Below are 24410 nucleotides of genomic sequence, written 5' to 3' on the forward strand. Positions count from 1 at the left end.
ACTGTCTGAATTGTAGTTTGCGCAGGAGCCACATAGACAATCTTTCTGTACTTTCTGTCCAAACAACTTTTAAAAAATTTTGTAGAACAAGAAAACGTAAGAAAAGTGAAACAAGTGATGGAGTTTTATTACCACTGCACTTCCTCAGTAACTAGATAAAGTAAGCAAGCGGGCCTATTACTGTCCCACAGCTTGCTGCCTCACTCAATCCTTGCTTCACTGAGTCATTCTTCCTCTCCTCAATGTAAAACCATTTTCTAATGCCAGCCAGACACCTATTGTTACTGCACTACTACCTCTCTTTCAGCTGTATCTTTCATTATCTAAACCAATGACTAACAGCTGGACCACATTCTTTCTTCATGCCTCTTAGATAATTCCATCAGTGATCTCATTTGTTGTTCTCAACACAGCATGGCTACTTTGTCGTCACTTCTATCCATCCACCTCAAGGCGTTGTTTGTTTCACAAAGTGTTTCTGGCATAACCAGATCTATGTTGGATATATTTTGAGTCTGTCTAATTGCAGTGTGATGCATGTTAATTGAGGGCGAATGAGGAAAAAGGATTAACATGGCTCAGCATGTCAGACACAATCCCCAGTAATGATTTAATACTATACACCAAGGTTATCTTTGGTTTAGTTGCAGATAGAGTGTTTTTCGTGTTGTCATTCTGACTCATCAAAAAGTGCTGGTACAGCTGTTTTATTACCTCTATGTAGTACCAGATGTGGACAAGGAAGTGAAGCAGAGTTAGTATCAGCAGTGGAATGAAGAGGCAAGCTCTCAGGCCATATTTGGTTTAATGTCACAGTAAAACTTCTCACGTCTTGCAAACCTAGAGTCCAAAGCTAGCTGTGCCTAATTTGATTTATTACTCATAATTTATTAATCCAAGGCTAACAATAAACATTGGGTTATGAAGCACATTTCAACATTAGAGACCTGAGTGCACATCCACAGATTGCTGACTGCATGTAACTTATTTAATTTTGTTTGAGTAACACTGAGCCAAGTGCTTTGGTGCAAACCCTAAACACTAGAGAACCATAGCAAGAGGCATAGCAAGTCTTCTGTGCACTCTAAGTCCAACTGTACTCTCAGAAAAGTAAAGGTTCTTAACAGGTTGATCAAAAAATCTCTCTGATTCTTCAAAACGCCATCATCCATTGCAGATTGTCTCATTTGGAATTTGATTTTCGGTAGTAGAAGTAGCAAATGCCCCCCCGACCCCCCACCCCCCCACCCCCCCCCTTTTTTTTCTGAATCTGCAGATTATTTTCTCTATTCACTGATCAACTGTTTGGTCTGTTAAACATTACAAATCAGTGAGAAATGCTCATCACAATTTCTTCACTCCCACAGTAACATCTTGTAATATGATGTTCAATCTGACCAACAGTCACTCTAGAACACAAAATATTCAATGTAATATAATGGAAGACGCTGAAATGCTGCATACACGGAAATTCTTAAAACCAGTGTGTCTAAAGCTGTCAAATGCATTCTGTGTTTCTTGATATTTAGTTTTCATTGTGAAGTTTAAGGTTTTAGGTCCATGTTTTCCCTCATAGTGACTGATTTTGTGTTAGATTTTTGCCACTAAATCAATAAGACTTACTTTGTGCTTCCCTGAAGCTGATATTTCTAATACCCTACGTGTCTGTAATTGATTTAAGTAAAAGAGAATATTAATAAATAGCCAACAATTATGTTTATGTGCTTGTTTTTTTCAATCCACATGTAAAATGTTTAAAGAATCCTTTATTTTGAAAAAATACTAAAGAACCTAATTCTAATGGTTCTTTACTGTACCACAAAGAACCATTTATTGTGTATAAATGATCTACTGTTGATGGTTCATTGAGAAATAAAAACTTTTCAGAGATGGTTCTTTAAAAATCCTCTTGCAAAAAGCTCTTGTGGATTCAAAAACCATTCTTCCATGGCATCACCGTGTTAAACAATTTTTTGTTCTAGTTAGCATTTGTATTTTTCTGAGTGTAACAGGGGTCTGCACAGGGCTAAGTACAGTGTGGAAGCTCTTTTCATGTCTACATCAAATGTTCTTCATGGGTTAGACACTCAGTTAACATTTATGATGAACCATGCCTGACTGTGGATTACAATCATAACGTTTTGACTAAACTGTCTCTATTATTTGTAAGACAATGGAGTGAAGGAGCCAAAAAAATTACATTTTCTAATTTAAGCAATCATCCTGTCAGCAATATGGCTGCACAAGACATCAAAAAATGTGCACATCTAGACTCCCTGCTGTTTCCCAACTACACTTCAAGAACTGTCTACTTGCCTTTGGGCCTGTTACACTCTGACTCTTCATTTCCCTGCCTTTATCCTAGTTTGTCTCTTGTTCTATTTAATGCTGTATTCATGTCATATTAGACTGACTATGGCTGACTATACTTAAAAATGTATTATTATAAGCATTACAGCACTTACTTTGGTTCGCTCATCATACGGAACTACAGCGTTCAAATGCAGGCAGGAAACTGGAACACAATTTTTCTCTGCTGAGGTATTTCAGAGAACATGATGATGTTTATCCTGAATAAATAACTTAGGAGAACAGAGAAATGTGATAAATGGCCAAAGCCAATAAGGACCTAGAGAATGAGCGATTCTGTTCACATGCATGGTGACCTTGTTGCCATGTTAGTAGCTAAGGTAAAGAAATGAAGAAACATCTGATTATTCTGCAGTAATAACTTGGAAATTGTTGTGATTTACAACCCTGTGTTACAGACCTAAGAGTCTACATGACAGCAATACTGCTATCCTTTAATGACCCTGAAATTACAGGCAAGACTGAAGTCAAATTACTTTTGAAAGCATCAAGGACCCCTACTGCAGTCCACTAAGTGTATCTGAAACAATATCAATGATCAGTAATTGTATGATTGGATCCAGAAATTGAAGGAGCTTGCCTGGCTGTAGATCAGAGTGTTGCTGAGATTTGTGAATATACTGGGGAAAAGTCATCTATGGAGACCAATAATTTACTAGAGCAAATTGGAGAAGGCATGATGTGCCCGCCGGAGCCAGACCCAGCTTCTTGTGCAATCTGATCAATCACTGACAATAAAAATCCTTTGGAAATGAATCAAGACCTGGCAAGAGGAACTTTACATTCAGCAAATTTCGGTTGTTCATGCCACGGAAATCCATAGAACAACCAAACTGTGCCAACCCAAATCAGTCTGATTAGTGCAGTGGTTTGGGTGATGCAGTGGAAGAGAAGACAACTACGGCTTCTCCAGACAAACGTCTACTCAAATTACAAGAATGTAGCACTGAGTGGCACTGTGATTGATACAACAATCTTCTGGGTGAACAACATAACAGCAATAACAAAGCTACTGTTTCCATTCTGTTTTGTGCATGGCCACGATCGACTGATTCATTTCAAATGTACTTGAAAATGAACTGAGCAAAGAACGTGCCTTCACCCTCGAAGTTTGTACTACTACCAAAATATTTTTTCATACAGGTTAAATAGAATTCTTCATCATGTACCAAATAATGCATTTTAAGCATTTCTTTTTTGTAGCAGTTACCATACACATTGGTCATTTCTTAAATTATGTAAATGACCGTAAACCGGAATAAATGTGCACATAAATGTTTTGTACATTTCAAAAAGCAAAACAGTAAGAGCACTGTTCTCTTTCATGTTTTCGCAGCATTTTTGGCAATAAAAACAATGCATAAAGTTGGCTGTTTTATCATATCTCGGTGTTCTCCACAGGTTGAGGATTTACTTGCAGTGGTATGGTAAGGCATGGCGGATGTGAATGCACACTTATGTAGTTTAGTTTAGTTCAGTTTAGTTTATTTTTTTCTGAAGTTACAATTTACAGATGTCCCTGAAACACCTCATATGCATACTGTTGGTAGACATTACAATTTACAGATGTTCATAAATGCTTCAAATGTATCAGCATACACAAGTGGCTGTGCACAAAGAAGGCTCTAGTTTCCACTCAGCGCCTCAACTCAGACAGGTATGCGAGGAAAAATTTGAAGAAAATGAAATAGGACACTTCAATATTGGACATACTTAAGTTGAATCCAAGTGATTTAGTCTACATGAGTGGGCCACCCAGAGACACATGGACAGACCTGGTAATTGTGAAGTGCACAAGTGTGACCAATGAAAATGCTTAGTCACACTTCACAAATTTTTGGTTGCGTGCTGGAGCTGGGGGAAGACTTTCCTTTCGCAGCATAGCAGTGGTGGATGTACATATAGCATGTGAGTTGTATTGTCTAAAAGGCTAAAAAAGAGTCCAAGTACATGCTTTAGTAACTACGTAGGAACATGTCAGTATATAGAGAATTATTTTCAAATTTTCTGACCCAACCACAAGATGTAGAGATGATTTACCGTATTTTTGCGACCATAAGGCGCACCGTATTAAAAGGCGCAGTCTCAGTTACGGGTGCTATTTCTGTATTTAACACATCCATAAGACGCACCGGATTATAGGGCGCGGGCATGGTAAAACATACCTGTACTAGCTTAAAACATGCATGCTAGCGTGTGTTTTAAAAAAGGCAGCGGAAGCAAAACTGAGTTCAGTTGTACTTTATTGAAGTATTTAGCAATGTTTTCACATTGTTTTTTGATCAATCCTCATTCACAAATCCGTCAAAGTCCTCATCTTCTGTATCCGAAATGAACAGCTGGGCTAGTTCTCCATGGAACACGCCAGGTTCCCGCTCGTCATTGTAAGAGTCAGTCTCGTTGCCGTGCGGCTCCTCATAAATGATGCCGGCTTTGGCGAAAGCTCGAACAACAGTGCAAGCAGACACGTTAGCCCAAGCATCCGCAATCCATTCACAAATTGTGGCGTAACTCGCCCGGCGCTGCCTCCCAGTCTTAGTAAAATTGTGTTCGCCATCTGTCATCCATCGCTCCCACGCCGTTCGCAACTTCACTTTGAACGCCCTGTTTACACCGATGTCCAGCGGTTGGAGTTCCTTCGTCAAGCCTCCCGGAATGATAGCAAGCTCTGAGTTCATTTGCTGCACTTGGTTTTTCACAGCGGCTGTGAGATGGACGCGCATGGAGTCACAGATCAACAGGGACGGTGACGCGTGGAAAAAACCATCTGGTCTCTTTACGTACACCTCACTCAGCCACTCTTTCATTTTCTCCTCGTCCATCTAGCCCTTTTGATTGGCCTTAACGATGACTCCACTCTCAGTCAGTCAAGCGGAGCACTCATCAAAGTCACACAACAACATTTACAGATTTTGGAACTCGGTGCACACATAAGGCGCACCGCATTATAAGGTGCTCCGTCCATTTTGGAGAAAATTTAAGACTTTTAAGTGCGCCTTATGGTCACGAAAATACGGTATTCATATTTTTTTTCATCTCATGTCTTCTCATGAATGGGCAATAAAATGTCTGCTTACACCCTGTAAGAGCAGTCCCTGTTCAGGAAGTGAGTGAGGCCTTCCTCCTAGATTGAACAAATTGTGTGAAGACAATAGGATCATCAATTATTTACACAGCTAATGCTTCTAAATGTTTCCATTTTGCTGCTAAACCTTTGACTAGCACAAATGCCCCTGCAATCAAACTGTCATCTTTTCGTTACATCTTTATCTTTAAAGTGGGTCCATGAGATACCTGAGAATCAAGCCTCTGCTTTGGTTTCTCACAGACAGGATTTTTGCATTAATCTGGGTTGTTCTAAGGGATAAGGCAGGAAGCTGGGACATTCATCCCTGCCATCACCAGATTACTCTGTCAAACACAACTAAAGGAGATTGGGATTAGTCATCATCACGATCAAGCATTACCATTTTGTTCATTATAATCATTGAGAAATAAGGGTTTGAAAAGGATGAAAATGTCCTCTTATATTTAATAGTGTCATATTTAAAAATCTGATATTCACAGCATGGATTTGTTGATTCGCTTGTTGACTCTATCATTTACATTTACACATGACAATTCAGAATTCTTGAAGTATTCATTGTATCTGTCAGTAGTATGAAATTGGGACATAGCACCTATCTTTTGATTTCGTTTTGTTGTATAATTTCAAACTTTTAGTTTGCCATCACCGCTCCATCTTTTCATTTCATTTCCTCCATCCATCATCATCTCCTTCTGCACTTCTTTCAGATCCCTTCTCTTATTTTCCCAGACAATATCTTCCTTCATGCCCTGCTTCCCTCTTCCTTTTCCCATCTCTCTTTCTGGTATACCGGCTTTTATTCTCACTGCAGTCTGTCCTTTCTATGTCCTTCCCTTCTTGAAGCACTTAGCTTTGATTAACAGGATGACTAGAAGCATTTTGTTGTTCATCTTTCCATACATTGTGTACCTCCTTCCTTCCTACCATCCTTCACTTCTTCCCTTTCTTCAGCGGATAAGGCTACATGATGTGATCTGTATGCAGGCAGGGACGTTAAAAGCCTGCCAGTGGGGTGCATGCAGCCAGTACCAGCTGTACTTTTACTGATCAAATTTTCATCAAAAGGCCAGTCTTTATGAGTCAGAGCCAGATTACGGCCGACAGGAAGTGAGCTAGGCAGCCACTCTCCACCTCTACCTGATCCCTCTCTGTCTTCTAACACCTCTCAAGACTCTTTGACTCCTCATCTGTTATACTTCTTGAAAATCGCTCCTTCCTCCCCAAATTAAGCCTATAAATACAACTACTAAATGCATTTTATCTCACCCTGCTAGTAGCTTGTGACATAAAGGACAGTGTGGTGACGGACCTCGACCTCTCTGACTTCCAGCCATCAACAGGAAGAAATCACATAATGAAAAAATAACTGACATGTCACTGGTATGTATGAACAGCTATGAGTTGAAAGCAGTTGTGTTTCAGTTAAGGTGACGAAAGCAGTATCAGTGAAATCAGTTGAAGTGTCTGTTGAACAATAAACACAGAGCTGTTGAACCTGAAAAGATGACAGTCAAAGGGTAAGTGGCATATTCCTGGCAGTTCAAGCATTTAGCATGCTCTTATATCATCTCTGGCAGTTCTAATTTATCTGAAACTTCATCTGCTTTTATCTTTTCAACTTCAACTGTCAGTTCAGATGCTAATATACAAACTGGCTGCAGGGCTTGGACTTGAAATTAAAATTTCAAATGTTTTCAGGAGTCAAACTTTAAAAAAAAGTTAAAGAAAAAAGAAAAGTTGGCTTTGAGACACAAAAGACCCTTAAACCATTTTCAAGTGTTTCTAATTCAACTGAAATTTCCAATAAACACCTCAGAAAAAAACATTATGCAGCCTTTTAACCTATTTGCATTGTTTGTGCCAGTAGTTTCAAAGTAAGAAAGCACAGTTCATGAGATGTACTTTGTAAGAGAGTTTAAACCATCTGGAACTCAAGCTGTTTCTGGGTGTTTTTTGCTTTTGTCACATTTTTACTTACTGTGAGCTCACTCTTCACTGCAACATACAGTCCTACACATTTATAGAGACAGCACAACCATTGCTAGAAGTAAAGACAACTTGTCTTTTGTGCAGCATGACACAGTTTAAAAATACATATATACACACACGCACACATACAAGCCTTTACCTTGTTCTACGTCAAGGTAAAGGCTTGATGTAGATCATTACCCGGCAGGATAGACTCTATAATGTAGTCAAAGAAAATCAACGAGGAAACGGAAGTCTTTCATGATTGAATATGTTGAGTGGGCCTAACATTGGCAAGGTCTCCTGACGTTAATGAATCCATTATCAATTCAAACAGCAACACTACAAAATGCAGACAAAGACAAGAAGCTGAATGCTTCCTAAGGTCACAGTCTAATCTGCAGTATTATTCACTACATTCAGCTGTCAGCCTCTCTCTTCATTCAATGGTCTCGTTGGGTTTGAGGGTTAAACATCTTCTCAGGAGGTCGGGTACAGTCTCGTAATAGACACTCCCGAATGGAAAGTTACATAACGTCCAGCAAGTGTTCAATTGTTCTAAAAATAACAGTCCAGTAAATGCACCTGAATGTGGGTTGAAGCTAAGCATGGACAAAAAGAAATTGGATTCATTTAAAACATCTAAAATGAATAACGTGATGATTCACAACACAGAAAGCTTTTACAAATGGTGTATAAACTTTTGAAAATTTATCGTTTGCTAATGCAAGTTTTCCAAGATAAAATAACATCATACTTGACTTACTGATCATATAAATGAATCATACTTGTTGTTTAATGACATTCTATTTGTATAATGGTTTCTGTTTTATATATTTCAAGATGTATCAAGTATCCGTCATTATTGATGTTGACAGATTTCTCGGAGATAGGACTTAAATGGTTTTCACTTGGTGCTAAACCTAAGAACTTTAGGGAAGAAATGGTCAACTGCCACTGAACACAAAATGCATTTTTGTAATTTTTCAAGTTATGGTGTCAAATCTTGGAGTCAACTGGGACACAGTTCATATAATTGAGTAGCTAATGCAACCATGTCATGTTGTGGCAAATATCAAATGTCCATGGTTAAAACTAGCTGTATCAGCATATGGAACAAATGTACTGTGCTAAGCTTGTTCAAACGATTAATCATTCTTTGATTCATAACACTGCTAAATATCAGGTAGGAAAACTATTTCAATTTGCATCCCTATGGGTTAAAAGTTTGTTGGTTTTTCAAGATTCCGCCAGTGCAAGGTCAGTTCATTCCTTTACATCTTCTATAATCTTTCACTGGAACCAGCTGACACTGCTGCAGTTTTACTTCCTTTAGTGCCCCCAGAAGTCTTTCAGCCTTATACCGGCAGTCAGAGCCACACCACCAGTAACATTCACTCATGTTGTCTATCAAAAGGCTTCAGTCCTCCAAGGCCACCCAGCAGCTACCTCTATCTATCTCCTCCATCCTTCAGAGGCCACTGACCTGGAGCTGAAGGAGAGGGACCTCTCAAGGATCTAATGAAATACAGGAGGGTCATGAACTGAGTGACTCTCATAAAAAAGAACTGAAGGAAGAGGAGTGACTGATGAGAAGTGATGAGGAGTCATTTTGCCTCCACCGTTTTACACTTGCTGAGGATATTATCAGCTTAGATGATCCCAAAGCTAATCTTTTCCATGGAACAGGTTTTCTCAATATTATGAATAAAGATCAATGTAGAAGCTCAGTGCCATCTTTCCGAAGCTTCTGTTACTTTGCTTATAGGTGAACTACGGTTTGCCTTTTTTTGTTGAATTCTTTTAGTCTTTTCTAATCTGTTTATAGTTTTATGTCACATACTTTTATGTACAAAGAGTAACCAACTCAGTTAAAGAGTCTTAACTGGGACTTCCTCACATGGCTGACAATAAAGCAGCCCAACCCAATAATGCTTCCCACTGATCTCTGCTTTAGAGCTGAACTGATTAATGAGTCAATTCATCGATCGACAGGAAAATCGGTCAGCAATTGCCTTGACAATCCATTAATCATTAAGCAATTTTCCAGGCACATATTGTAATTAATCTCAAGTTCCTGGTTCTAGGAACTTCTGAAAATTTTTTATGCAAAGTATCGTGATTTTTCACTACTTCCTGAATTTATTGAGATAATTAATCAAACAGTTGTTGGGGGGGGGGGGGGGGGGACACATTAGTTATAATCTTCCTGGTAGGTAAGGTAAGACTAAAGCACCGTTTAAGTTTGAAATTACTTACACGAATTCAAAGGCCTATTCTGCACGATTTGGGCAACTGTGGCAGTGAACCAAACTGCCCACTAATTGCAGGGTTGGTGGTTTGATACCAGGCCCTTCCACATGCCAAAGTGTCCAATGATAATACACTGAGCCTGTCTAAAGTTGCTCCCAATGGCATTTGGGCACCTTGCATGGCAGCTCTGGTGTCTGCATGCGTATGTGTGCAAGAGAAAAGGGATAAAAGCACAACAGAAGTGCAGACCGGTTAAGTGCAAACCATTTTTGCTGCACTGTCTGACTTTGTTATAAGCTTTGGGGAAGTACTGAAATGATGAATAAGTTCTATCAACTTCTGTTTCATATTTAAGTGGTTTAGTTGTCGACAGATCAGCCCTAAAGTAGTGCACTAAACTACTTTGTTAAAAATGTGTTGAATAATGCTATATTTTCTTATTCTTGTCCTACAACTTTGCTACATACTATTTAAGAAGTAATTTCAGTTTGTTAATGCTTGTTTGATGCCACAGTCCTTTATTCTGGTTGCTGAAAAATAAGAAGTAGCCTTCCTCTACATTTTCTGTGTGTGTTGGGAGCATTGAGATGCTCATTGAACTTGGAAATGGGTTTTGATCTCCAGTCTGACTCCTACCCGAACTATCTCTACCTGCTAATAAAGAAGCACTTAGCCTCACAACTCCAGTTCATTCATGCTAGAAAAAGCATGTAGATTATACGTGTGTGTAGCAAGTGTGTATACCCACATTTGTTCATTAAATACAATGTTCATTTAAAACAGATTACACCGGAAGCAGCAACAAAGAAGTCACTCAAAGTAAAATTCTACCATGGTGGTATCAGTCTAAAAACACAAATGAACTTTGAATATCTTTCAGTTTTTTAAAGGCTTTGTGGGGTTTTAATGATCTGCTGAGCTTTCCATTCTTTTGTAGGGCCTAATCATTCATTAAGATAGAGAATCATGTAATTAAAAAAGAGAAAGAAGATATGACATTGAGGAAAAGTAACTAACACACAACCCTTGCACAGTTGGAGTAGTGGAGTAGTAAGAGTGTATTACCCTGCTGGTGTCATTTTTACAGCCTCTTGTCACTATTCACACACACTCAAACACACATACACAACAGGACTGACACTATGAGTAAAGTGAGAAGCTCAGTGGAATGTCTCTCCTCGCTCATTTTTCTGAATAAAGAAAGTCTGGAGCAATAATTTGTCAGACACTTCACGACATCTTGTGTCCCCTCCCAAGGGCACGAAGAAACACCACCTTTATTCTCCCTTTCACCTGACAGAGTAACTCTCTTTAAACGTTCAGCAGCTCTCAATCTATCTTAGGCACATTTAAGCAAGTAATGTTCTCGCTAACACTCTTAACATTTAGTTTGGAGTCTGAACACTCAACATATGCACGGCCACCACAAAAAACAAGATCCAAGAACACCGTATAAATCCCCCTGAATCCCAAAGCAATTTCTGCGCCATTTTTGCTCCTGTCACATCTTTACTCACCCTGGGTTCATTTTTCACTGTAATATAGAATTCGGCACCTCTATGGCAACAGCACAACCATGGCTAGAATTAGAACTCAAAATGTATTTTGCGGAGTACAACCCAGTGTTAATGTCAGAAGATATCTGCTCTGTCTAAGCACAACTTGCAGTTCAACCCAGTTCAGCTGAAAAGTTCCTGATTTTTATATTGCTCCACCACGGAACGGCTGAGTTATGTGATAATGGGTATACATTTGTCCGTCTGTTTGTCTGTTAGCGACTGTCTGTTTGTCTGTCTGTCTGTTTGTCTGTCTGTTAGCGACATTACTCAAAAACGGACACACGGATTTGGATGAAATTTTCAGAGAAGGTCAGAAATGACACAAGGATCAAGTGATTAGATTTTGGCAGTGATGCGGCTTCTAGTCTGGATCTACGGATTTGTTAAAGATTTCTGTACCACTGCGAGATGTGCCACTGTAACTATGACTACAAGTAAACACTACGTCAGCAGCCTGCTGACAATCACATGATTGTGATCCTACAACAAATCGACTTATCGGGACTTATCCGTTGGAAATGATACAAGGAACAATTGATTAAATTGTGGGGGTGTTTCCAAGTCCCATCGATTCCTGCTGCCCACTACATATTTTGGTCACATGATTCAGTATATGCACATAATGTGCACATGTATAACACAAGCCTGTGCTCAGTGCAAGGTCACTTTCTTTGTGGGTACATCTACATTAAATAGCCACATTCTATGGTGCCGTGATTTCTGCTACGAAATTTTTCAAGAATTATACAACTGAGCAGCCTTGAAGGAGTACTGGGCTCTCTGAGTACTTTTCTTGTTTATTAATTTTTTTGTTGGTCACAGGTGAGTCTCTAAGAGCTTTTGCACAGCAGTATTTACAGATCACTCAGAAATACCTACTCTGAAGAACTGTAAAGTTGAAAATGTGGTGATTCTATCTTTTTTTTTTAACAGATTCTGGCACTGATAAATAGTGTAATTTTGATTTTTACTTTTTAAAGATATAATGCCCTTCAAAATTGCAGGTGGGCTTTGGGATTTAGAGTGTTCAGGTCATCTTTTACTAATAGGGAGGTCGGATGCAAATCAATCAAACTCGATCGGGGAGCACCTATACTGAAAAAGAGAATTTAACTCAGCCCTTGCATATGGAACACATGTAACTGTACCAGCTATTAAAGGGGATATTATTTAAGAGACTGAGCATAAAAAAGCAGCCATGTATTCGCTCAGTCTCCACTGTCCATCATCGCTCTGTACCATCTGTTTCATCAGTCAGCCTTCAGCCAGCAACATTCTTCTTCAAAGCCTCATTCAATGCAAAGGTGGCGTGAGAAAACACTACAGGAAGCTTTAGTATGCTCCTTACCTCTTTCCCAGACAGGTAGTAGGCAGATAGCAGACCTCCAACAAACCTGATGTTCACCTCAAACACAGACACTTCAGCATTCTGCCACAGAGACAAAAGAAAAGAAAGGTGAGATGACAAACAGCTGACGACTCATGAATACACATTTCTCCTCCCACTCACAGTGACTTAAGAAAGCAGAAAACTCGACACTGAAATGTTCCTGGACTTGTATTTGGCCTCAGGAAGGATTAGACTGAGGTGGGCTTTTCATCGTCTAGACATATATTTTTGGATTGGCGCAGCCAACAGTTGAATAAATTTAAAAACTGGTTTGCTCAGTGCTGCTATGAATGACTGAGTGGCCTAATGAGTGTGTCAAGACTGAGCACGATGAATAAAGAGCTTTTGAGGAAGTGGCTTATCTAGCAAAGTTTTTTGCATAAATGCATCTGTTTAGGGTAATTTGAGTGAATTTTAGTGAATACCTATGCTGCATGAGTAGCTTCAGAGGGTTTTAACAGTTATCCATTTTTGCTCTGCATTGTGTGTGCTTGAGTCCTGATCACATAACAAAAGAATTCCTGATCGTATCTAACTCTGTTGCAATGTTTGGGATGTTTTGTTCCATTGCTTAAATATCTCAAGAACTACACGAACGGCTGTCAAAAATCTTGCACATACTTACCTCTGGAAAGTGACATATGTGGATCACAAGTAAACTCATTAACATGGACTGACTTTAAATTTTGCACAGACATTCATATACTACTCAAAATAAATCTCATTAACTTCAGTCAGTACTCAATACATGATCTTGCACCACAATCAGGACTAAATACCAACATATGAATATCCCATCTGCCTTAGTTGTGCTTTGTATTTGGTGCTTCTTAGTAAAATGCTAGTATGCTAGCACAAGGAACTGAGATGTGGGACATAATTACAACATTACACAGACAAGTCTTTAAAGTACTCACTACAGAAGCACATAACATTTTGAGGCTTTTACAGGACTGCCCTCTAATCTTCCCTTCCAAACTTTCAGTCTCCATTGTGGTGCAGGATCTGACAGGTTTGACCATGACCATGAGGTTCTACAGGCACAAAGGTTTGGCCTGCTGTTAAACTGCAGAATCTTGTGTGCAGTTTAAGGGCCTGTAGAACCACAAAGGTTTGGCCTGCCCTTAAACTGCACACAAGGTTCTGCAGTTAAAAAAAAAAATTAAAAAAACAACTAAAAAGCCTACTAATCATGCCTGTACCATGTTGTGTTCCACTGGGAGACATTGTGCCCTACCTGAACATTGTTCTAGACCACAGCCTTTATAGTTAGGGTTATATTGACATTTTTAAGAACAAACAGGTTAATAACTTGAGGTTCCTTTTCAAGATTCTTCTGGTTATTACAGTGAACGACAAACCATGCATCATACTGACCTTAGATTCATCAGTCAAATTTTAAAAGTTCCACAAAAAAAAAAAAAAAAACGACTTCTGGTAATAAATAACAGCCCCACCCAGCACAGCAGATATACTCCAGTCTGTAAAAGAACAGTGACATCTCCTCCAAAGTCCAAAGATACCAAATACTGCCCTAAATGACTAAGACAAAGGCTGCTGCATCTAAAAATACAATGGCTCTATTTCTAGCCAGAGATAATAGGATGAATAATAAAAATTGTAACTTTGTAAAGCCATTTGTCTCATTAGCAGAACAATGAAGCTTCATCTCTCTCACGTCAAGTCTTCCTAAACAGATTCCTGAGTCAGATGAAGTTTTTGTGCTTGACTGACAGCTCTCATAAGTCAGTGCTGTCGACCAGAGATAGGACAATAGACTCTGTCCTGTGGAAAAACAAATTATATGCCAAACAAAATGTGTACTGTCATTCTTCCCCCAGTCTGAGTGACTGATTGAGTAGGTAGATTGTGTAGCTAATTCATCCTAATTAAAACTGAATTGCTTCCTTTACAACACTGAGGAGACTGAAATGCAAAAGAACAGTAACAGTTTCTTCTGCAGTTTTACCAAACTAAAAGTGTGAAATGCAGTTTTAAACCAAAATTAGAATGAAGACATATTTTACTTTAATTTTACCAATTCTAAATACTGCATTTGAAAGCAAACACTGTGTGACAGCAGTCATCACTGCTTTAAACTGTTGGACAATGACCCTCTGAGTCAGCAGTTGTGTGACACTATCTCATTCCTGACAAAAGTGGCAGGCAAGAAGTCAGTATCCTGATGTTGCAACATTCAGGCCATTGCAGACCACACAGGAAACTGACTAAGCACATCCTTTTCCTAGCAGAGAACTAATTAGAGACTGCAGCAAGATGAGCCAATGAAATAATGTTCCACCTAGAACTCTTTGGCTCATAGCATGTCTAGTTATGTTTTGTGAATTGCTAGTCTTTTGACTAGCTGTAAAATGCCGATGTATTGTTGGTATTATTTTTAAAATGACAAAAAGAAAAAAAAACAACCATAGTTTTCTTACTGTGTTTATAGCTTACAAGTTGTTTTAGAGGATTTGAATTTTAACAGAGAAAATCTCTGGAGTGTAGGGCTGCAGCTATCGATTATTTTAGATCGTGTATTTTATCGATTAGTCTGGTGATTAATCGAGCAATCAGTACATGTATAGTACAGTACATGGGTATTATGCATATATAGTACAGTACATGGGTATTATACATATATAGTATAGTACAGGGGTATTATACATATATAGTATAGTACAGAGGTATTGTACATATATAGTATAGTACAGGGGTATTGTACATATATAGTATAGTACAGGGGTATTATACATATATAGTATAGTACAGGGGTATTGTACATATATAGTATAGTACAGGGGTATTATACATATATAGTATAGTACAGGGGTATTGTACATATATAGTATAGTACAGGGGTATTATACATATATAGTATAGTACAGGGGTATTGTACATATATAGTATAGTACAGGGGTATTCAACTAAAACTAAAGCCATGGGAACCAGTCATGTATTTAGTTAGTAATGCAGTGTATTGTACATATATAGTTTTTACGTTTGGTCTGTTTAAACTTCTGGTACTGCAGCTGAAAGAACACAAATAAGAAAACTGATCAGTTTATTACTATTTATTACAGAGAATATTCAATCAGTAACATTAGTTTCAGTTTGATTTAGCTACAAATTAAACTGATTACCTTCATTATGAGACAGTGTCAGACCTACATGTACTTCAATACAATATCATGTTTGAATATATGAAGTTTAATAGTTTTGTTGTGCAGTCAATTGGAAATAATCAGCTGCACTGATCGGTAAAAAATATATATATTATGCACATTTAACAGTTTTCTACCAGCATTCCTGTCTTAATTTCCAGTCGCAGCTTTTTACCGTCATAAATGTTTTTTGTTGCTCATTGTTCTCCATTAAAATAACCCGTTGACTAAAGCAGCTGCACAGGATCGGTTCATTTTGTGAGGAAAACAGGTCAAATGATCGTTAAACGCTCCTGTTTGTGTGGACGAGTTTGAAGCAGAATGTCTGAGTTAACAAAGAAAGTTGAAAACCACCTTCATACCTGTTAACTCTGACTGAGGGTTTAGTTTTTGTTGAGCCGATTTACACAAAGAAAGCCTGACTATGTTAAACTGTCCTCATAGTTTACCCTCTGATCAGCTAAATGCTGTAAACACTAAAAAGCTGCACCAGTTAAAATAGAAGTGTTCTGTCAAATTTAAAATCTCTTTATAATTTATTGATTATAGGTCCGGGTCCATATAGGATGAAGTCTGGGCCCATACTCGGACCGCAGTCCGCCAGTTACTGACCTGAGGTCTAGTATGTATGTACCTAGCATCTGCTGAAGCCAGCGAGTACAGGAAATGTCTGTACATTGTATCTATCGAGAAGAAAATGTTCAGTAATTCAGGAATTTTGGATCCAATTTTATTTAGATTTAGCTCCTAGGAGATGCTTTGAATTCAGGTGAAACTTATTTTAAGTCTTGGTTTTAATGCAAAGATTTGTACACAAGCAGGAATGTCGCAGTCACATTAGTGAAAGCTTTGCTTAATGAGTGCAACGAAAATTATTTTGCCTCTGAAGTCAATAAATGCATGTGATGAATAATAACACTTCTAATATTGTCTAAAATAATTATAATCATCATTATTGTCCTAACTGTGCAGCCATGTAAACTTACTCTTCCAGTCTAATGAAACCACGTTTCTCATCACGTTTTTGTATCGTATAGATTGTAGTTATCTCTACTCCTCTGAAGATTCATAGGGTTGCAGAACGACTAAGTACAGATGGGTGACAAATTAAAGGAAAAAATGAATCCTCCAAAGACACTGTTCTACTGTGGGTGGCATTTGCTGGCATACTTTGACTCCATTTGTCCATTTGAAAGGAAAGGTCACTGCAACGCAATGCAAAGTTGTTCTGAGTGATCACCTTTATGCTCTGATGAAAAATGAGAATCCACAGGGCACGAAGGGTCACTGAATGGTTTGCTGACTATGAAAATGATGTGAATCATATGCTGTGGCCTCGACAGCCACCAGATCTCAACCCAGTTGAACACCAATGGTAGATTTTGGACTAATGTATGGAATATCTTTTGGATCAGTGGCGTTTTTCCCACCAGTGGAGTTGGATAATCAATACTAACTAGCACTAAAGCTAATCTGGAGGCAGGTGAAGACGCAAAAATAAACTTAATATTTGTTTTTCCTTTAATTTGACACCAGTCTTTATGTGGTGTGTAGGTCTATTTGTTTGTTGCCTCAAAAGGGTACAAACCATTAGCCATTAACTTTCTTTTTCCCCGGAAAACCTTTTTCATAGCAGTTATAAGAATTAGAAAAATATAGCAAAAAATAATTCTTTGACTGCTCTCTGCTGTCATGCTGCTGTTTTTGTGTGTAAGTGCAATTCAAAGCTACCAAGAGCATGTGTGCTTTGCTTAGAGTCTATAGTATTGATGTAGACATGTTGCCTAAATACATCAAATATATCTGGACTTCCTTCACACCAACTTTCTGTTACTTAATGTCTTCTTGGCACAGAGTCCAGCAGCAAACTTTCCTGGCTGGCATCATCACTTTTGTATTCATAACTTTCAGAAAATCTGCGATGTTTGTTCAATAAACCTTTGTCTTTTCAGTCTCTTTTACTTCTTTGCCCGTTTCTCTGTCTTAAATGCAGGTAGGTGAAGGGCAGCATTTTCAATGTTAACATCTCTTTTGAGAAATTGTTTTTAAGGCTTTCTTTCCTAGACTTTTTCACTCCAATTGCTGAAAGGTAATTGTTGTTCACAAAACATGCCAATCATAGTTTTTTCACTGTGCAATATTTGTCACACTGTCAGATGTTATAAAACTTCTTCTGTTTATGTAATATTTCACAACATTTTAAGAAAAATCTATTTTTAGAAAATCTTCATAGATTCCAACATGCTCTAGCTAACTTGGCTGACATTTTCAACCCTTTTGAAGGTGGTTTCGCAAAAGCATTCTGCCAGGTCCTTCCTATTAAAAAGCACTTACTGTAAAACACATGACAAACTGTGGAGTATCAAAGCCAGCTTTATGTCTCAATATGCTCCTGCAGCAAATGAACAGCAAAACAATGGGCCTCTTGCTGATTCAATGCTGTTTGAGTGACAAGACGACTGCTGGCAAATACTGTAAATCAGGCAGGATTATGCACAAAGCAGTGCCACTGAAAATTCAGATGTGGCAACCCTCCACAAGTGTATGAGCTAAAAGACCAAACATGTATGGTTTTGAGTACAGTACAGTGATGAGGATTAAAGCTGATCTGGAGGCATAATTGACTACAGTACTCAATGTTTATTTCATGTTTGGTGGATAAATGTTTTGGTTTTCAGAACCATACCAGACTCGTAAAGGGATATCTGTAAACACAGCCACATTTGGAGTCTCAACCATCCTTAAAGAGATAGAATTTGTTTTTCGGTTTCTCCTTAATGAGGAGCTCTTAACAGGGATAGTATAATGAGGACGGCTCTACAATAAAAGCAAACATCAAAGAAAAGGGGCAAAGTGTGTGTGTTTTACTCAGAGATATCTACATGTGCCCATGTCATTAAGCTCATCAGCCAAAGCAGGAAATTAGCACTGAAAGTACAGTCTTACTACAGCTATGAAGCCTTTAATTCTGTATTCATTCCTTAGAAGAAATTCTCCATGAAAGATGTTACAGACCTCTAGGCTGAAAGCATTCTTTTCATTGTGTGCAAGTAAAAATGTCACGTGTTTGCATTAGTGTGACTGCATGATGATCTTTAGGCTGCTTTGGTGCCTCTCCATCTGACAGGGGTACTGTGTTTATCACATGGTTGAAAGGAGCACGTTTCTTCTTCACTCACTCTCTCAGTCCTCCCTAACTTGCTGCATTTCCCTGCCTGATGTGTGAGCAATCCATTTATCAAGTTATCATGTTATACAGGTGAAGAGGTCTATAGCTGATTATTTTAAAAAAGCAAAATGAGAGAGAAGAGGAGGAAAATGAGAAAGAGATACTGATTGCAATGTCGAAGAAGTACTATGTTCAAACATGATGGCTAACGCAGTGCTAGGTCCTCCAAATTAAACATACATAACAATTACAATTTGGCTTCCACCAATAAATGAATATGATGGACGACTATACTGAAAAACCTCTGCCCATAGAAAGTAGTCCATATTGAGAAACTCTTTTCAAAGTCATTTTTGATCACACATCTGTCTGACTTGTTGAGTAGCTAAGTGGGGAGACTAGAGGTGTCTCTGTGTGCAATCAACTAGCTAGCAGCTAGTGAAGCCGTTTAGTAACATCCCTGTGTTAGTGTCTATAAACTTTATCATCTATTGATAAGATGTTCAGGTAGTGAGAAGTTTACTCTGTATCTAGTTTAAAGGAATGGCCAAATGAATATTATTTTGGACAAAATTATTTTGCAAATATCAAGTCTTGAGTCACTGTTAATCGTTACAGTAGTCCAAAACTCAGGAAAGCAACGACAATTTTTCCTCAGTATGCAAGGCTGATTTATGGCATGCTGTATTTGTGTATTTGTGTGCTGGTGCGACCAATTGAGAAAATACCTGTCTGAGCCCTGTTTAATCTAAGCCAATTAGTTAAGTTTCAGCTTTTGAGTGTAGGATGATAATCTTGAAAACAGCCTTACTACACTAAATAAGAAGTCCTTCCATACGTAATGATAAATGCTGTATCAACAGAACTTTAATCTAATGAATCAATACTCCTAAATGAACCATTAACATCCCTTGTACTTGTTTGCAACTTTGAGTTAACTGAAGTCTAACATGTGCATTTATGTAAACAGAAGTATGTGTGTACAGACAAAGCAATTCTATAAAATACGACTCTCAATTCCAGATTTCATTGATACATCAGGGGAAGAGAAATTAGTGAGTCAATACACAAATTTTCTGTCGAGACTCACAGCATCTTTCATGAACTTATGTTCTTCTGACTGACACATCGTCTGAATCACCAAAAGTTCTTAAATTAATCAATTCATTTTAAACATCTTGGCAAAACGGTCTCGATATGTGAAATATGACTAATTCCCAGCAGAGTCCTTTTTGAAGCCTGGATAATTATTTCAAACAATATGATATTCCAAACATCAGAAAATTACATTACGTTGTATATCATGCCATTAAGGACACAGTTACCACATTAAATTGCATCCCTGCAATTTTTGGCTTGTTATGGTTGTGATGCTAAGTCTTGATTACACCACTCATCATGAGTTTATAATGCTTGCTTTCAGCACAAGTTGTTGTCCTGAAAAAAGAAAGGGTGATATTTGGAGTTCCAAAAATGCAAAGAAGGACTTAAAATACATTTTGATTGTTACTTTTTGTAACTGTAATATTTTATTGTTATTTAAACATACATCAATTTTTCAGGACTTTTCAACAACTTAACTTCTATATCAGTTAAATTTTATTTCCTATTAGGTGCCTTCACATTTTACTGTGTTACTATGACATTAATATGAGATAAGATGAGTGTGAATTTAAAATTGTGCACACACAGACACGCGATGCAGCCATGAAAAGTGTCCTATATTACAATTTACTTAATCAGATCTATATTTGATGAAATTCAGTGAGACATCTCCCCGCTCATTTTGTCATGTGTTGGCATAAAGTGCATTAACACAGACTATTTCATACATTGCTTCATGCACATAAACACTACAAGAACAGCCATTAAAAGTTCCAATAAAATGACTAAGATGACTTCCAAGCTCTCTCTGAAAAGGAACATTATGTGATTTATGTAAAGAGGCATTTTTCTCTATTTCTTAAGCTTACAGTAAAACTTTACAACACTTACGAGTTCTTCATAAAAGGATATGTCCTTGAAAAGGAGCTTTCGAGTTGAAGCGTTTCTTTGTGCTATACTGGTGAAGAACTAATCCTGTAGTTCTGGGTGTTGTGGATTGAAAGCTTTTTGATTCTCAGCAATGACAGGATGGAACACTGATAACATCTGCATTTCATATACGCATGAACAACTTCGGTAAAAAGCATTATTCATCTTACCTTCACTAAAGGATTACTATACAAATCATTTCCTCATGTGATATTGACAGTAAACACCCCATATTCTTTAGCTGAAGGCTGATTATATTATCGCTCCTGTGTGTGTGTGTGTGTGTGTGTGTGTGTGTGTGTGTGTGTGTGTGTCAAGAACATGTCTCAAAATGTGAACGGATTTGGCTAGTGTTAACGCAACTGACAGGTGGTGATCTAAATGTGGGATTTCCGCAAATGCATTACTTTCATTGTTGAACTGTAGCTGTATCATTTGTTGCATTCAGGGAGTCCTCATGCAAACAGCATTTTTTTTCACTTGCTGTTACCGGAAACTCAAATACAGATGGCAAACTAAAGAAGACTGATTGGAAGCAGCATTCTACAGAAGTAAAGATCATCTGTTGTTCTACTTAACACTCAGAACCCCAAACTCACCAGCAGGATTGAAAAGCATTTATTTTTTTTTTAATAAATAAATCACTTCATTATAAATGTCTCATTCAAATATTTGGCAAAAATTAACCACTAGATTGCATCAGATTATGTTAAAAAAAAAAAAAACCTGCTGTCCTCTGCACAAGTGGGACACTGGAAGTGACTCAGCAGGGACATTTTGGCTGAACTGCAGGCTGTGTTTACACCGAGCAGAGAGAAGACAAGTATGGAAACTAATTAAAACAACTGAGAGGAAAATAAACATACTAGTTCAATAAATAAAAGCAGCATGGGGGTAAACAGCGGAACAAGTTGTTAGCAAGTTGTTGGAAAATACATTTAGCATGGTGAAATAACTTAATGAGCAGAAAAGTGTGAAAAATGCTGAGAGGTTATAAAATGTTAGTATCTATGGTGTGCAGTATTTGTAACACCCTTGGGCTCAAAAAAATGTTGTACATGTCAATTCCAGGTTTAAATCAATTTGTCAAAAGAAATTCAACTTTTTGTTTGTTTTTTCATCATAACCTTGCCATTTTGTAACAAAAACATTACTTCTGGCCATGTTTGCGCTACTTCCATAGAGGTAAAGGACTTCATGTTGGAGTTCAACATGAGCCCGCAGTCAGTAAAAATGTGACGAGCAAAAAAACCCAGAAACCGCTTGGGGTTCAGAGGGTTACGCAAGTTACTGGCTGCTATATTTTGCTTATTTAGTTTGTTTTATTTCAGCTCTGCAGTTATTTGGATGTCAGACACTGTTCTTTTATCTTGTTGTTCACATACACTACTGTTCAAAAGTTTGGGGTCAACCAGACAATTTCATGTTTTCCATGAAAACTCACACTTATATTCATGTGCTAACATAATTGCACAAGGGTTTTCTAATCATCCATTTGCCTTTCAACATGATTAGCTAACACAATGTAGCATTAGAACACAGGAGTGATGGTTGCTGGAAATGTTCCTCTGTACCCCTATGGAGATATTCCATTAAGAATCAGCTGTTTCCACGTAGAATAGTCATTTACCACATTAACAATGTCAAGACTGTATTTGTGATTCATTTAATGTTATCTTCATTGAAAAAACTGCTTTTCTTTCAAAACTAAGGAAGTGAACGGTAGGGTATACTTAATTTGTTAGAATGCAGATTTCAATGGAGAACTTGAAACGCGTTTGCTCTTATATATTAAATTCCTGCTGCAAACTTACCACATTGAAGTCAAGGTTCTTCTCAACCCAGTCAGTAGCAGCATCAAACTCCTCAAACATTTCCATGATATAGAGGGTATCCAGAGCATCCACTATAGTCGCTCCTTTTATACTGCCTAGACGAACCACAGACAAAAATAATAAAGATAGGTTAGATTAGACAATCTTCCAGGTTGCTGTCTTCCATTGTGTGCTTTACAGATAATTCATCTGGAGAAAACCAAGGAGGAAGCTGGATAAAAAATAAATAAATAAATAAATAAATAAAAACATTAAGTTTAACCTTTTCAAACAAGCAAAAGCTCCCATGAAGTTTCTTTCAAATGCTAAAAGCTTGTTAGTCAGCATTCAACTCCTTTTTCAAGTATTAATGACAACAGGTGTTGGTGGTAGATTCACTAACAAAAGCACTGAATAAACAGTAGAAGTTAAGAGTTATGTTTTGGGGTTGAATAAATTATTTTTGCTCGACAGATGGTGAGAGGTAGCGATTATCGGCGCTGATGAAACATCGAGAGCATTGCTCATCTCTACTGATTAGCCTCATAGCAGGAGGGAAGACACACAGACACACAAACCATCACTTCAGCGCTGTCATTACCCAAACCCCCAAACAAATCTAACACCACTCCAATACCTTACTCTGAGCATGTGCCAGGGAGCTCAATAAATCATTAAGCATGCAGAACAGAGCCCTCAGCAAAGCTTTTAGTCCTCTCATATTTGTTACGAACACAAGACCTCATATGTAGGAGCTGTCTGACCACTTACAGGTGAGAACGAAAGAAGCAAAAGATGGTGGTGAAGAATGTGTGGGCGCGAGGGGAAAAAGAACAAGGCAATAAGCAAGACAGAGAGAGCTGAAATGAAAACATTAATACATCAGCATCAGGAGGCCGACGTACAGAGAGAGGGGCAGGAGTAGAGGTAGAGAGGAAAACAGTGAGAAGAAAAAATACTGAAATAGTAATAAGAACAGAAAAACAGTCCAAGTCATTAGAGAAAAGGTTTTCGAATAATGTGGCTACAAAGTAGAGTCAAGATGAAAGCTGGGAAGCTGCTGGTTTGTTATTGTGTGGATCTATTGGTTCGTATCCCTCTGTGAGTGGTGGGAAGATTCAAAAGCAGCTAAGAGCTTTCCATTAGACACAATGTTGAATCAGCTGAAACTCTTGGCCATCAGAGCGTACTCTGCTCACTCTCTGACATGGAAATATTCACGTTATATTATCATATTTTATTTCTAACAAAGGTTAGTAGTTGTGAACAAAATTTTAAGCACAAACACAAGATACTTGTATGAAAAATATTTCTGGATAAACATGTAAACCGAACACATTCATTACATTTCAATTTTAATTATATTGTATATACACCAAAGCTCTTTCAGAAAGAAAAAAAACACTTTCCAAAACAGCTTTGTTATAAAAAACACACTACCGTTCAAAAGTTTGGGGTCACCCAGACAATTTCATGTTTTCCATGAAAACTCACACTTCTATTCATGACTAACATAATTGCAAAATGGTTGTATAATCATCAATTAGCCTTTCATCACCATTAGCTGACACAATGTAGCATTAGAACACAGGAGTGATGGT

The 24410-nt window shown here is 37.9% G+C and overlaps 1 protein-coding gene across 1 annotated transcript in view; it reads right to left on the reverse strand.

Moving 5' to 3' along the window:
* Positions 1 to 24410, reverse strand: part of man1a1 (mannosidase, alpha, class 1A, member 1) — a 172004-nt gene that overhangs the window by 78184 nt on the left and 69410 nt on the right. The window contains exons 3-4 of the mRNA XM_023265896.3: positions 22810 to 22925; positions 12587 to 12667 (exon numbers count right to left, since the gene is read on the reverse strand). Coding sequence (XP_023121664.1) covers positions 12587 to 12667; positions 22810 to 22925 — 197 coding nt within the window. The remainder of the gene's footprint in view (positions 1 to 12586; positions 12668 to 22809; positions 22926 to 24410) is intronic.

The sequence above is a fragment of the Amphiprion ocellaris genome, chromosome 12, assembly GCF_022539595.1.
Source record: "Amphiprion ocellaris isolate individual 3 ecotype Okinawa chromosome 12, ASM2253959v1, whole genome shotgun sequence".
NCBI lineage: Eukaryota > Metazoa > Chordata > Actinopteri > Pomacentridae > Amphiprion > Amphiprion ocellaris.